The sequence below is a fragment of the Lepus europaeus genome, chromosome 7, assembly GCF_033115175.1.
Source record: "Lepus europaeus isolate LE1 chromosome 7, mLepTim1.pri, whole genome shotgun sequence".
Lineage (NCBI taxonomy): Eukaryota > Metazoa > Chordata > Mammalia > Lagomorpha > Leporidae > Lepus > Lepus europaeus.
In genome coordinates, this window is record NC_084833.1 from 15,319,832 (window position 1) to 15,336,116 (window position 16,285).

The 16,285-nt window shown below is 38.8% G+C and overlaps 1 protein-coding gene across 1 annotated transcript; it reads right to left on the reverse strand.

The window, feature by feature from the left end:
• Positions 1-15,066: 15,066 nt before the first annotated feature.
• On the reverse strand, positions 15,067-16,017 carry LOC133764261 (olfactory receptor 8J2-like). Its single transcript, XM_062197934.1, has one exon. The coding sequence runs from the start codon at positions 16,012-16,014 to the stop codon at positions 15,067-15,069; it is 948 nt and encodes a 315-aa protein (XP_062053918.1). The 5' UTR covers positions 16,015-16,017.
• Positions 16,018-16,285: the final 268 nt, after the last annotated feature.

Here is a 16,285-nt window from a genome sequence, read left to right on the forward strand (position 1 = left end):
ACCTCAGTCCCAATTCCCCAAAACCAGCATTAACTCATTTCACAACCCCGAATGATATTCTCATTCCTGTATTCATTAAATATTTTGCAGTTATGTACTCACTCCACTAACCTTTAATAGACTTTTAAAATTGTTAAATTTTACTTCACAGTGATAGGAAACAGTTTATCTTTATTGTGGTTATCTCCAACATCCCTTACCTACACAACACATAGGCTAACATAAATGACTTAATCATTTCCCCTAGATTAGTGTATCTAAAACCTGGGCACTTGAGTACAAACGATCTGATTTTTTGTTCTATTACATCTCATGCTAAGTTTTGTATCTATCATTTACTCAGTCCCAAAATGAATGACTATCAGGCATTTCCATGTTGGATTTTAGTAATGATTTTGTTGAAATGAGGTATGTAATGTTACAGATATATTTTGTAGCAAATCTTAAAGCAAGTGCAATTATTTTAACTAAATAATTTATATCCTATAGTTATCAAGTAAACTACTATAAATATAATTGTCCCATGATGAGAAATTTTATTCTATAATATAAACCTAAAATATTTCAAGGGATTAGAAAATTTAATCTTTCTTTTTTTTCATTTTCAATTCTCTTTATATATAGAAGATCAGTTCAGTGTATATTAAGTAAATATTTCAACAGTTTGCCCTCACATAGCAACACCAAGTGAAAAATACTGTTGAAAAATACTACAAGGACTTGCATGACAGCAAACAGGGAAATCTATCAGAAATGGACAAATTCCTGGACACACGCAACCTACCTAAGTTGAACCAGGAAGACATAGAAAACCTAAACAGACCCATAACTGAGACAGAAATTGAAACAGTAATAAAGGACCTCCCAACAAAGAAAAGCCCAGGACCAGATGGATTCATTGCTGAATTCTACCAGACATTTAAAGAAGAACTAACTCCAATTCTTCTCAAACTATTCAGAACAATCGAAAAAGAGGGAATCCTCCCAAATTCTTTCTATGAAGCCAGCATCACCTTAATTCTTAAGCCGGAAAAAGATGCAGCATTGAAAGAGAGTTACAGACCAATATCCCTGATGAACATAGATACAAACATACTCAATAAAATTCTGGCCAATAGAATGCAACAACACATCAGAAAGATCATCCACCCAGACCAAGTGGGATTTACCCCTGGTATGTAGGAATGGTTCAACGTTCGCAAAACAATCAACTTGATACACCACATTAACAGACTGCAGAAAAACCATATGATTCTCTCAATAGATGCCGAGAAAGCATTTGATAAAATACAACACCCTTTCATGATGAAAACCCTAAGCAAATTGGATATAGAAGGAACATTCCTCAATACAATCAAAGCAATTTATGAAAAACCCACGGCCAAGGCCAGTGCCGCAGCTCAGTAGGCTAATCCTCCGCCTTGCGGCGCCAGCACACCGGGTTCTAGTCCTGGTCGGGGCACCGATCCCGTCCCGGTTGCCCCTCTTCCAGGCCAGCTCTCTGCTGTGGCCAGGGAGTGCAGTGGAGGATGGCCCAAGTTCCTGGGCCCTGCACCCCATGGGAGACCAGGAGAAGCACCTGGCTCCTGCCATCGGAATGGCGCAGTGTGCCGGCCGCAGCACGCTACTGCGGCGGCCATTGGAGGGTGAACCAACGGCAAAAAGGAAGACCTTTCTCTCTGTCTCCCTCTACTGTCCACTCTGCCTGTCAAAAAAAAAAAAAAAGAAAAAAAAAAAAGAAAAGAAAAAGAAAAAGAAAAACCCACGGCCAGTATCCTATTGAATGGGGAAAAGTTGGAAGCATTTCCACTGAGATCTGGTACCAGACAGGGATGCCCACTCTCACCACTGCTATTAGGCAAGAAAAAGAAATTAAAGGGATACAAATTGGGAAGGAAAATTTAATCTTTCATAAATATACAGAGAACAAGATAAGGAAATAATGGGGACTAAGGGAAACTAGATACTTCAAGGTTAACCTGAATTATTCAAATGTCACTCACTTGAGTATACATGGACAACACAAATAATTGTTTGATGTAGACTAAGACAGTTGGACATGCAATTTATTTTAATGGAGTATATTTATAAAATTTTTATCCCTAAATTATTTTATACAATTTTGTATCTTCCAACAAATATATGTCAAAATTTTAAATGATAATTGTAACTGGGAGATTACTTTTTCTTTAACTCTACTTTTACAACTCTTTCCCATTCAGATTATTTTCAAGATTTGTGACTTCTAGCTTTCAAGAAAAAATGATTATATCCTTCACAAATTCTTACACGATACAAAAATTGAGGATTGTAATTGTGCCTCTTTTAACAGGTCAGCAAAATCTTAATTAAAATATTGTCTAATTAAAATCATTATTTCCAGAATAAACATGTCACATTGACTAAAATCCTAAAATATGAAATGTTGTTAGTATTAATGTAACAAAATATAAGCATTCGCCAAACTCATGACTTAATGTTGTGATTTATGAAACATGTAATTTCACAAAATCTATAAGAATGACTTACATATTAATAGTTTGATATTAAAATAATGAGTATATGAATAAAACGAAATTAAGAAATGATCAAAATGCATTTTAGAAGGGAAACATTATAACTTCACAGAATGTATTATAAGCATTTGACTTACCTATCTTGAACCTGAGAATGGTAAAATGTTATTGAAAAATATCATGGCATTCTTAAATAAATATATTGGAGGACTATGTCCCTGCATTGTACAACCCAATATAAAACTGTCAATCCTGCCAAAGTTGGTCTGTTTGTTCCATGTCTTTTTGATCAAAATCTTACTAGACTATTTTGTAAGTTATCATATTTACTTCATTTAATATTTTTCTAGAAATTTCTAGACACTCTTTTTCAATGACCTGAACTATTAAATCATAAGGATTTAGAAAACCAGAATCATTGAGAAAGACATCAGTACAGGACCAGATAAATACATCAAAAAATGGAACAATAACATCACAAATACTCAGAATGCACAAAGCTGTGAAGCCCGGCAGAGGCAGCATGCATAGACAAAGTGGCACAATCTGCTCAATAAATAGAAATGAAGAAAATGAAAATCCCTATAAAAGATGATGAATTTAGATGCTCACTTAATACATATGAGAGTATATCCCATATAGATCAAGAACTTAATGTCAAATAATCTTTAAAACCTTTGTAACCTTGTTAAGTGGAACTTCTAGATGTCCCTAAATATAAAGAATTGTCAAGAATAGTGGAAGAGAAATTTTAGATTAATAAATTACTTTAATAATCTGTCCAAAATATTATCAAAATAAGAATTTAAAAAAAGAAAAATAAGCACTCACTAACAACAATCAAGCAAATAAAATGGCAAATTCTGAGAGTTAAATTTCAATGACAATTATATACAAAGACAGATATCGTCAAAAATTTGGACAGGTGCCAAACCTCTTTATCGCAATATTCTTTTATGCTAATTCCACAAATTCCTAGAGAATTTCTGAGACTCAACTGAATTCATAATCTTATTTCCTCCCTCTCTTCCACACCATTGCTTCCACTCTGGAGAGACAAAAGGAGATTGAGAAACAAACCGTTAATGATGGGAGCTTCACCTGTAAGCTGCTGAATGATGCCTTCTGATACCAAATGGACAAGCAACTTTAAGTGAATGTTTGACAAAATTCATATAGATCCAACAACAACAACAACAACAAAACAAGCTGGTCTCACCAAGAGAACATGGTGCCCCCACTCAAGGAGGGGGAAAGAAAAAGGAGGGGAAACAATGAAAGAAAGAACTCTGGATAGCTCTAAAATATATCAGATCCAGAAGTCTTTGGGTAAGTTAGCATTAGCACAAATAAGTGTTTTAAAGTTACAAAACAATGGGTTGGCACCGTGGCACACTAGGTTAATCCTCTGCCTGTGGTGCCGGCATCCCATATGGGCGCCAGGTTCTAGTCCCGACTGCTCCTCTTCTAGTTCAGCTCTATGCTGTGGCCTGGGATAGCAATGGAGGATGGCCCATGTGCTTTGGCCCCTGCACCCGCATGGGAGACCAGGAAGAAATTCCTAACCCAGCTTTGGATCGGCGTAGCTCTGGCCATTGTGGCCATTTGGAGAGTGAACCAACAGAAGGAAGACCTTTCTCTCTGTTTCTCACTGTCTGTAAACTCTACCTGTCAAATAAATATAAAGTTATAAAACAAAATGGCAACCACCTATATGTATCTCATGCATCACATCAGACAATCTCTTGAGCCCTTGTTTATATTTTCATTCCTTGTTATAAAAATTTGCTACATTGTCTCAAAGAAATGCCAACTGAAATATAGAGGGATTTACTTGTAAGTGATATAAAAGCCAAATAAATCTTTCCTAATTAAAATTTTGGAATCCAAAAAATGTGTTGCTTAGCAAATCCTTTTAAAGAAATAGCAAATTTGATTTATCAGAAAATAGGTACAGTGCAATAGCCATGAGCTTTGGGATCTAACTCTGATCCCCCAAGCTGCTATTATTGTCTGGTGATGATTCTTGTGAGATTTTTAAAACTGTATGTCTTAAATATAATCATGTTCCTCATGTTAGACTCACAAATGCCTGAAGCAGTCTTACAGCCTGAAATCCATGGTTGTATTTGTTCTTGTTCCATATAACTGCAACTTGTAGAGTTGTATGGAAGGATCTATTATTCTTCTACCCATCCTCCAAAAATACTCTTTCCTATTCAGTTCTAACATCTGCAGTTTATAAAATGAAGACTGGATCAGTCAGTGTATTCAGGTACACTAAAAGAGCATGAACGGAGTAGTTAACACCAGAACTACATAGGGTCAATGTGTATATTGCATAATTAAAAATGTATATGAAGCCAGCTATGCGGCTCAATAGGCTAATCCTCCACCTAGCGACGCCGGCACACTGGGTTCTAGTCCCCTCTTCCAGGCCAGCTCTCTGCTGTGGCCCAGGAGTGCAGTGGAGGATGGCCCAAGTGCTTGGGCCCTGCACCCCATGGGAGACCAGGAGAAGCACCTGGCTCCTGGCTTCGGATCAGCGTGGTGCGCCGGCCGCAGCAGCCATTGGAGGGTGAACCAACGGCAAAAGGAAGATCTTTCTCTCTGTCTCTCTCTTTCACTGTCACTCTGCCTGTAAAAAAAAAAATGTATATGAAAGGGAATTTATGAAAAGTACATATTATTAAAAACTATGGAATTCACAAAAATGCAGCAAAATAAACTTGCCTTTAATTACAATTTTCTTCAAATTTCTTGAATTCCTTTCATAATTTTCTGTACCTCAGTTCTTGGAACAGAACTCAGAATGGCTGCAATTTCCTGAGCAAGAAGTATTTTAGGGGCATATTAAAAAAGCAAGAACTATTATTTCATCTGTGACTCCAGTTCAGATCAATTCAGCACAGGACTCCTAAATGTCTTGCAAAACTATTGGGATGGGACTACTCAAATGGGAATATTTATCAGAAGAAATTAATGCATTTTCAGGCACATTACATGAGAAGAAAGGGAGTGTCAAAGCCTCGGAATATACAGTGTTTAATGTGTGGCAAGTTCTCTAAAACTGAAGGCAGAAAATGTGCATTTGAGTTATAATCATTCCGATGGTTGACCCTCCATGAGTCTTTAGTTGTACTGATTCTAAACTTAGTTTCATGTGATACTTCCAAACTTTGAACCATAGCATCAGTATGAAAAAAAGATCAGATTTAAATTTTAAAAAATAATAGATTCAAGGACCTTTTATTTATGTAGTTTGAGAAAAAATATCAGCCTGAGTCAGAATGTCTACTAATTTATTGAACTTTACCATCACTTGCTATTTCAAATATCACTGTATGAAGACATCCATTTCTCCATCTCTTCATTGTGGACAACCTGTGATTTGGTCTATGGATGAGGCAAATTTCTTTTTGCTGAGATGTTGGAAACTTTGTGCATCATACTTTGATTCTTTGCTGAGGAGATACTATTGGGGGAGCTAGCCAGGACGTTAGCATAGGGAGTTATGCTTTCTAGAATCAGCTAATAGATTAACATCAAATGCACAAGTCCTGTTGTCAAGGAATACCCTTGGGGAAATTTATACTGTCACAAACTCATAGTTGCATAATATTAGTAAAATGAAGTTTCAGTTAGTTATGGCACAAATGAAAGTCTACAGATGCATGAAATTAAGAGAAGATGAGGGCCTGCGCAGCAGCGCACTAGGCTAATCCTCCGCCCGTGGCGCCGGCACCCCAGGTTCTAGTCCTGGTTAGGGTGCCAGATTCTGTCCCGGTTGCTCCTCTTCCAATCCAGCTCTCTGCTGTGGCCCGGGAATGCTATGGAGGATGGCCCAGGTCCTTGGGCCCTGCACCCGCATGGGAGACCAGGGCGCAGCGTGCCGTCTGCAATGCACCAGCCGCAATGCTGGTGTCCACTTTGGGGGTGAACCAACGGAAAGGAAGAACTTTCTCTCTGTCTCTCTCTCTCTCTCACTGTCTAACTCTGCCTATCAAAAAAAAAAAAAAAAAAAAGAGAGAGAGAGAGAAAATGAGAGCATACATTACTGAAACCCTAGAAACTTCCTTACAAAACTATTCATTTTTTGATGTGCAGACACTTGCATTGCACTAATAACCCACATCTGAACATTTACATCATAGTTTAGACAGCATGTTGGTTGAAGCACTCAATAAAATGTTTAGTTTCCTTTCAAAATACTTATTGCTTAGAATCCTAATGAAATGCATAAATAAAAACAAATAGAAACAAGGACATTTACTCCATTTACAGAACATGATATCAGTATTATAAATACATTATAGTTATAGAAACCACAACAATTAGAGGAGACAATTATTAAGTTTAGTTGGTGTATCAAGTCTGTCATTAGTGTCTATAAATATACCTAAAGTTCAGACTGAAGACAGGGTCAAATAATCATAGGAGTTAACCTAGGAATCATTATGACTAGTGCAAAATACTCACCTAAAAGTAGGAATACGTTCTCGTTCTTTCATATGCTTGTTAACTTGATTACAGTGTGAGAATTTATGAGTGTGTCTCTCTCTTTTTTGAAATATGCTCCTGGGAACTTGAGTATAATTGGCTGTTTATTCCCAAAACAACAGGAATAAAATGTCACTAGATATTTGTTAATTGTCCAGGGTAGCCTTGGGTTCCCTACTGACAGAAAATTCACTTATATTCAACTCATATGTTTCCATTGTCATTAATTTTTACTGACTGCAATCAAATGACTATCCTGAATATTATTATTTTTGAATACGTATGTGAATCATTCACAGATTACTTCAGCAGCCCCTATTTCACAATGCCTTATTTTTAAATTTTATTTAAGGTATACAAATTTCATGTATTTCATATACACATGTTCAGGAACACAGTGATACTTCCCGCCATTCCCTCCTTCCTGCCCATGCCCCCCAAATTCATCTTCCTCCCTCTCCTAGTCTCACTCTCAATTTTTACAAAGATCTACTTTCAGTTAAATTTATACTCATTAGATCAACCCTATACTAAGTACAGAGTTCAACAAATAGTATGGAAAAAAACCAACTGTTTCTCAACAGTTGAGATAAGAGCTGCAACTGTCATCGACTCTCAAAATGTCGATTTTGTTCCTATACATTACCATTTTGGTAGTCTATTAGTTACCACAGATCAGAGAAAACAAATAATATGTGTCTTTTGGGGATTGGTTTATTACACTAAGTATAGTGCTTTCCACTTGCATTCAATTTTGTCGCAAGACAGATTTTCATTTCTTTCTAACAGCTGAATAATATTCAGCTGTATTCAGTATATATATATATATATATATATATATATATATAAAGAGAAAATGTGTGTATATATATATATATACACACACACATATATATATACACACACACACATTCTTCATCCAGTAATCAGTTCATGGACATCTGGGTTGCTTCCATATCTTAACTAATTGAACTGCAATAAACGTGGGGATACAGATAGCACTTTCATATGTTGATTTCATTTTTTGGTAAATTTCCAGGAGTGGAATGACTGAGTCACATGTGAGTTCTACACTCAGGTTATTGAGGAATATCCATACTGTCTTCCACAATGGCTGCACTAGTTTATATTGTTACAAACAGTGGATTAGGGTACCTTTTCCCCCACATTCTTGCAAGATTTTATTTATTTATTTATTTATTTATTTATTTATTTTAACTTTTATTTAATAAATATAAATTTCCAAAGTACAGTTTATGGATTACAATGGCTTTTTCCCCCTCATAACTTCCCTCCCACCCACAACCTTCCCATCTCCCGCTCCCTCTCACACTCCATTCACATCAAGATTCATTTTCAATTATCTTTATATACAGAAGATCAATTTAGTATATATTAAGTAAAGATTTCAACAGCTTGCACCCATACAGAAGCACAAAGTGTAAAGTACTGTTTAAGTACTAGTTATAGCATTAATTCACATTGTACAACACATTAAGGAGAGAGATCCTATATGGGGAGTAAGTGCACAGTGACTCCTGTTTGTTGATTTAACAATTAACACTCTTGTTTATGATGTCAGTAATCACCCTAGGCTCTTGTCATGGGTTGCCAAGGCTATGGAAGCCTTTTGAGTTCGCCAGCTCTGCTCTTATTTAGACAAGGTCATAGTCAAAGTGGAAGTTCTCTCCTCCCTTCAGAGAAAGGTACCTCCTTCTTTGATGGCCTGTTCTTTCTACTGGGATCTCACTGGCAGAGATCTTTCATTTAGGTCTTTCCTTTTCTTTTTCTTTTCTTTTTTTTTTTTGGCCAGTGTGTCCTGGCTTTCCATGCTTGAAATACTCTCATGTGCTCTTCAGCCATATCCAAATGCCTTAAGGGCTGATTCTGAGGCCAGAGTGCTGTTTAGGACATCTGTCATTCTATGAGTCTACTGTGTATCCCACTTCCCATGTTGGATTGTTCTATCCTTTTAATTCTATCAGTTAGTATTAGCAGACACTAGTCTTGTTTATGTGATCCCTTTGACTCTTACTCCTTTCATTATCATCAATTGTGAACTGAAACCGATCACTTTGACCAGTAAGATGGGATTGGTACATGCGACCTTGATGGGATTGAATTGGAATCCCCTGGCACATTTCTAACTCTACCATGTGGGGCAAGTCCAATTGAGCATGTGCCAAATTATACAACTCCTCCCTTACTTACTCCCACTCTTATATTTAACAGAGATCATGATTGGTTTTCAAATTCTCAGTTTCATGGGAATATTTTTCATTCATTCATGCATGGATTTCCTTAACTCATGAATTTTCCTCTCATTATTTCTGAGTAAATCTGTGATTAATATTTTCCTTCTTTTGCCTTTTAAAGGTTTATTTATTTATTTGAAATTCAGAGTTACACACACACACACAGAGAGAGAGAGAAAGAAAGAGAGAGAGAGAGAGAGAGAGAGAGAGAGAGAGAGAGAGAGAGAGAGAGGTCTTCCATCTGACTGTTCACTCCTCAGTTGGTGGCAATGGTCAGAGCTGTGCTGATCTGAAGCGAGGAGCCAGGAGCTTCTTCTGGGTCTCCCACAAGGGTGCAGGGGCCCAAGGAATTGGGCCATCTTCTACTTCTTTCCCAGGCCATAACAGAGAGTTGGATCAGAAGTGGAGCATCAGATCTTGAATCAGTGCCCATATGGGATGCCGGTGCTTCAGGTCAGGGCGTTAACCTACTGCATCACAGCACTGGCCCCATGATTAATCTTTTCAATTCCACTTTAGGCATTTCATAAATCTTTCTATCTTCACATTTTAATATTGAAGTGTGTGTTCCTTTGAGGAGGGGGTCATGTTGTCTTCCTTATGCTTGTTTCTAGAATCTCTGTGGTTATTTGTAGGCATTTGTGGAGATACTTGCTGGTTCATTCTTCTGATGCTTTTTATCTTTGAAATATACCTCTGTGACTTAGTGGGGTGTCTTCTCTTTCAGTGAATACCCAGATATATGTGCTGGGTATTGCCAAGGGAGTCTGATCCATGCTCCAGGGCTGGGCAAGTATCCAGAGTGACACCAAAGTTGAGTATGATATATCTCCTTTTCTTAACACAGAAGTGGGTATGATCACCTCTGTTGGGGTAATCATGCCCTTAACTCCTCTTCCATGATGATGATTGCTTGTGTGTTAGCCCATAGTAGGTGCAGTGCTTAGCCATGGAGCCCCATGAAGTGCATAATAGATCTAGGCAATCCTCAATGGGAGCCCATACCCTGCTGCTATGACCAACCCCAGTCGATCTGAGAGCTCTTAGTTGTGGAGTCACATACAGTGATTGCCCAGAGACTCAAATACACTCTGCACCCTCTTATGTAGTCACAGAGTCCTCACAGTCTTAGCACACAGGGCTCACACAGAGAAGGGGTGCAGAGAATACCCTCTGCCCCACCAGCCTGTCCCTTTCATGGAGAGGCCATGGTGTTCCCAGAGGTAGCTGTCTATGTGTGCTCTACCTAGATGGTTTGAGCCATGGGTCCTTTGATATGTTGAGAATCTGCTAGTACCTCACAGTTCTACATTGGTGCACAGCCCCTGTCAGTCCTCCCAGCCAGACTCAAAGCCAATGGCGAACACAGATTTTTCCCTCTGGTAAGAACCCTAGGGGCTGGCACCATGGCTCACTTGGTTAATCCTCCACCTGTGGTGCCAGCATCCCATGTGGGCACTGGGTTCTAGTCCTGGTTGCTCCTCTTCCAGTCCAGCTCTCTGCTGTGGCCCAGGAAGGCAATGGAGGATGGCCCATGCTTGGGCCCCTGCATCCGCATGGGAGACTGGGAGGAGGCACCTGGCTCCTGGCTTTAGACCGACGTAGTTCTGACCGTAGTGGCCATTTGCGGGGTGAACCAATGGAAGGAAGACCTTCCTCTTTCTCTCTATCTCTTTCACTGTCTAACTCTGTCGAAAAAAAAATACAACCCTGTATTACACACCTTCAAAAGAGCTGTTGGTCACAGTCCCTACTTGGTTCACAGTGGTGCCTTCTCCATGCTGGTTGCAGGGCATGCCCAGGAGCCTCTGAAACTGATATTGATGTCAGAACAGCTCCTTCTCCCCAGCCATCCTTGGATGCATGCACCAGGGCTGCTGCTTCCACCATTGTCAAGTTGGTGGTTCTGACCCTCTCAGTTGCTGGGTGCGCACACAAGAAACACAGCAGCTGCTATTATTGTCCAAAACAACTCCTGCCCTCACTTAGCCAGTTAACAGGTGCTGCTGTAGGGTGGATGAGGAGAGAGAAATTCACCCCATTTTTTTCTCTGCTTAGTGGGCACCTCATGCCACTCAGGGCTCCAGGCCAAACTCGAAGACAGTGTAGTCAGCCAGACTCTGACTGTATCGCCAGTGGTGCAGACAACTGCAGTCTGATCTTACCTTGCCTTACAAAGGAGGTGCTCTCTCTGGCTCTTGGCCACTGGGGCCGTATGCTGTGTCTGTGCTCTTTGTTGCACATCTGCACCCTCCACACAGATACACGGTATCCCTCTTCCCTCTGTAGAATCTCCACCACATTTTTATCCCCAATTCTCCCCTGATAATGCATATTCTCTACTTTTCTTTTTCACTATTTTCCCTAGCCTAGAGCAACAGCTCCATCGATACTCTACCTTCTGAGACCAGAGCCTCAGTACATACAATTGCCTTCTGTCACAGCAATCATCAGTTCTTATTTCCGATGCCCATTTAGTATATGTAAAGATTTTATCAGTTTGCACCCACACAGAAACACAAAGTGTAAAATACTGTTTCAGTACTAGTTATAGCATTACTTCACATTGGACAACACATTAAGGACAGATCCCACATGAAACATAAGTACAGAGTGACTCCTGTTGTTGACTTAACAATTTGACACTCTTGTTTATGGCATCAGTAATCTCCCTAGGCTCTAGTCATGAGTTGCCAAGGCTATGGAAGCCTTTTGAGTTTGCTGATTTTGGTCTTATTCAGACAGGGTCATAGTTAAAGTGGAAGTTCTCTCCTCCCTTCAGAGAAAGGTACCTCCTTCTTTGATGGCCCCATTCTTTCCACTGGGATCTCTCTTGCAGAGATCTTTCATTTAGGGTTTTTTTTTTTTTTTCCCAGAGTTTCTTGGCTTTCCATGCCTAAAATACTCTCATGGGCTCTTCAGCCAGATCTGACTGCCTTAGGGGCTGATTCTGAGGCCAGAGTGCTATTTAGGACATCTGCCATTCTATGAGTCTGCTGTGTATCCCACTTCCCATGCTGGATCGTTCTCTCCCTTTTTTATTCTATCAGTTAGTATTAGCAGACACTAGTCTTGTTTGTGTGATCCCTTTGACTCTTAGTTTTCAACTCACCATGGTTAAAATGGCTATCATTCAAAAGTGAAAAAAACAGCAAATGCTGGCAAGGATGTAAATAAAAAGGTACCATAATACACTGTTGGTGGATTTGTGAACTTGTACAATGAATATGGAAGACAGTATGGCTATTCCTCAAAAATCTGAAAATTGACTGAATGATCCAGCCATCCCACTCTTGGGAATAACTCAAGGGAAATAAAGTCATTGAATTTAAGAGTTAGCTGTTGTGCCTGTGCTGTGCTCTAATGAGTTAAGCCACCATCTGCAATGCTAGCATCCCATATGGACACCAGTTCAAGTCCTGGCTGTTCCACTTTTAATTCAGCTCTCTACTATCGCCTGGAAAAGCAGTACAAGTTGGCCCAAGTCCTTGGGTCCCTGCATCCACGTGAGAGACCAGTAAGAAGCTCCTGGCTCCTGGCTTCAAATCTGTACATCTCTGGCCGTTGTGGCCATCTTGGGAGTGAATCAGCAGAAGGAAGACCTCTAGGTCTCTCTGCCTCTGTCACTCTATAACTCTGCAATTCAAATAAATAATAAATAAATCTTTTAAAAAAGAATAAATTGTGGGAATCTAGTGTACATGATCTTGTTGACAACATTCTGCTGTACACTTAAAATTTTGTTAAAAGATCAAAGCTCTTGAAAATAATTCTTATCACAACATGAATCATAGATTAAGTTCCTGGCTCCTAGATTTGATATGACCCAGCCCTGGCTGCTGTGGCCATTTAGGGAGTGAATCAGCAGATGGGTGATCCTTCTATAATAAAATAAATTAAATAAATAAATAAATAAATAAATAAATAAAATATACCTTTTAGAACAATTGTCCTTCCCCTATGCTTATTGCTGCTTAATTCTCAATGGCTAAGATATGGAATCAACCCATATATCAACATACTGATGATTGGATTAAAAGCATGGTTCACATACACAATGAAATATTATTCTTCCCTTTTTGAAAGCCTGTATTTTGCCGTAAAATAGAAGCAACTGAAGATGGTTAGCTTACTGAAATAAGGCAGCCTCAAAAAGACAAACACTGTAGGTTTTTTTTTTTATTTTTAACTAATATGTAGCCTATGAAAGAGTAATATATATGAGTCAACTTGACATCTTGAGATTTGATAATTGTTTGTAGTACTTGTTTCTACAGAGCAGTGGTCTATATTCTACTTGTTGAGTTCTGTATGTAGTGGAGAATTAAACCTATGAGTATAAAATAGTTTGAAAGTATGTTATTGCAAAAATTAAAAGGAGAAAATTAAGAAAGGAAGGAAGGAGGAGGGTGGGAAGTATCATTATGGGCATAAAATTGTATATATGAAATATATGTTCTCTTTATATATTTTAAAAATAAAAAATAGAAGCTGATTCTTAGGTTGGAGTCCCACTATTCCTAGATTTGTTTTATGTCTAATTTTCTGAAAATATCATCATGATAGTTTCTTTCCTGATGCCATCTTTGTCTCACACATAAATCCTTCTCTTTCTTACTCCTTAGTATGTTAGTAGTATTTTACAAGTACAGAGATATGATGCATAATAACTATTACTTTTATTAAAACAGAGGACTCCTGAGAATCTGTGATGCTTTGATGACAATATCTTTTTTTTTTCATCTAGTGATATTCACTCCTAGGTACAATAGATGAAATATTAAAGACAATGATGCTTGATTTTCTTTGGATTCACTATAAAATGATTGATTCTACGCAAAAATTCATACATGCAATGGGAAAACAAATTACATGACTTTTTGAATGAACACTAATATTTACTTTTGTATATAAACATCACTGAGAAGGATGAAAAGGGGGAATCTTCTTTTCGGGGATTTAGCTGGTTTTAATCCCTTTTTTTTTTGCAAGTACACTGAGCACTTTATGTTAATATTCATGTTTCCCCTAAAATTTATTTTGTTTGATTTATATTTGTATTTTAAGTAATAATAAAATGCCATTACAAAAATTGAGAATTTGCTCAATATAAGGCAGCAATATTTAAAATATCCTAAGAGTAGAACAAAAATAGACAGCTGGGTGGTTTAAGTCCTGATATTTGTCCAGTAAGATAATCCTCCTATATCTTCACTTTTTTAAATATTTATTATTTTTTTGACAGGCAGAGTTAGTGAGAGAGAGAGAGACAGAGAGAAAGATCTTCTTTCCGTTGGTTTACTCCCCAAATGGCTACTATGGCCAGCGTGCTATGCCGATTGGATACCAGGAGCCAAGTGCTTCCTCCTGGTTTCCCATGCGGGTGCAGGGCCCAAGCACTTGGGCCACCCTCCACTGCACTTTCAGGCCACAGCAGAGAGCTGGAATGGAAGAAGAACAATCAGAACTAGAACCCAGGGTGCCGGTGCTGCAGGTGGAGGATTAGCCTAGTGAGCAGCGGCGCCGGCCTCCTATATCTTCACTAAAGGCTATCTTCCTTTCTTTTCCTTGTTTACAAATTGCAAAAACCCTTTTACAAATTATATTTTACTTACATAAAATGTTTCTTTAATGTCATTATTTATTTATTATTTATCTGAACATCTTTATTGGGTATGCAAGATATATTTAAAACAACTCAAAATTTTCCCACTGAAATAGTTTTTAACCGTTTCGTGGAAATTCTTTTAACAGTGAGCATAGGATGAAATGAAATTCCTTAAATGAAGATGAATTTACATTGGTCTGAGTGATTGGCATGGGTTGTTCAGGAATCTCTTCAGGGCATCCTTCACATCCTTGTTCCTTAGGCTGTAAATGACAGGGTTAAGCATGGGGATTACTAGGGTATAGAAGACCGAGGCCATCTTGTCCGTGTCTAATGAGTGGTTGGTCCTCGGTTGCAAATACATGAACAGGAGAGTGCCATAGAACACGGTGACAGCCATCATGTGAGAACCACAGGTGGAAAAGGCCTTCCGTCGTCCCTCCGAGGAGCGGATCCTCAACATGGCAACGACGATGTGGAAGTAGGAGATTAGAACTACAGTCATGGAGAAAAGCAAGTTGATCCCTGAAAAGGTGAACACGGCTGTTTCTGGAATGTGGGTATCCGAACAGGACAATGCTAACAGAGGGACGTCGTCACAGTAAAAGTGGTTAATGACATTAGAAGAGCAGTAAGACACAGAGAACACACAGGAAGAGACCGTCAGTGCCGTGGTCAGACTCTGCAAGTATGTGAGGGAAACCAGCAGCAGGCAGATCCGCCGAGATACCACCACCATGTAGAGCAGGGGGTTACAGATGGCCACATAACGGTCATAGGCCATCACCGAGAGCATGAAAATCTCTGCCACGATGAAAAATGCAAATCCTCCCAGCTGGGCTGCACATCCATAGTAAGAGATTGTTTTCCTGGTAGCCAAGAAGTTCACCAGCATGTTAGGGGCAATGACAGTAGAATTGCCAAGATTGATGATGGCCAAGTGCCTGAGGAAAAAGTACATGGGGGTTTGCAGTCGAGAGTCAACGCTGGTGAGTGTGATGATGCCGAGGTTCTCCACCACGGTCATCCCATAGATGACCAGGAACACACAGAAGAGGGGGATCTGTAACTCTGGAAGCTCTGAGATTCCCATGAGAATGAATTCAGTTACTTGGGTGAGATTGTTTGGAGACATTTTTTTGATGTATTGGTCTTTTGGTAGAGAAAACAGGTAGTCATAGGTTTTAACATTCCATTAAAAGAAGTTCACTTTGGTTGGAAAATTTTAAAAGTCTTAGATTCTGATTTGCTTTTTCTCTGTCTTCTCACAATCTTGTGAAATACAAAATCACCAGAGGTTATTGAGACTGAGATTCTTAGAACTGTTTCACAAAAACTATTTGTACACTGCTGGAAATATTTTTTACCCAGTGAACATGTGCATTAATAATATTCTGATTACGCTG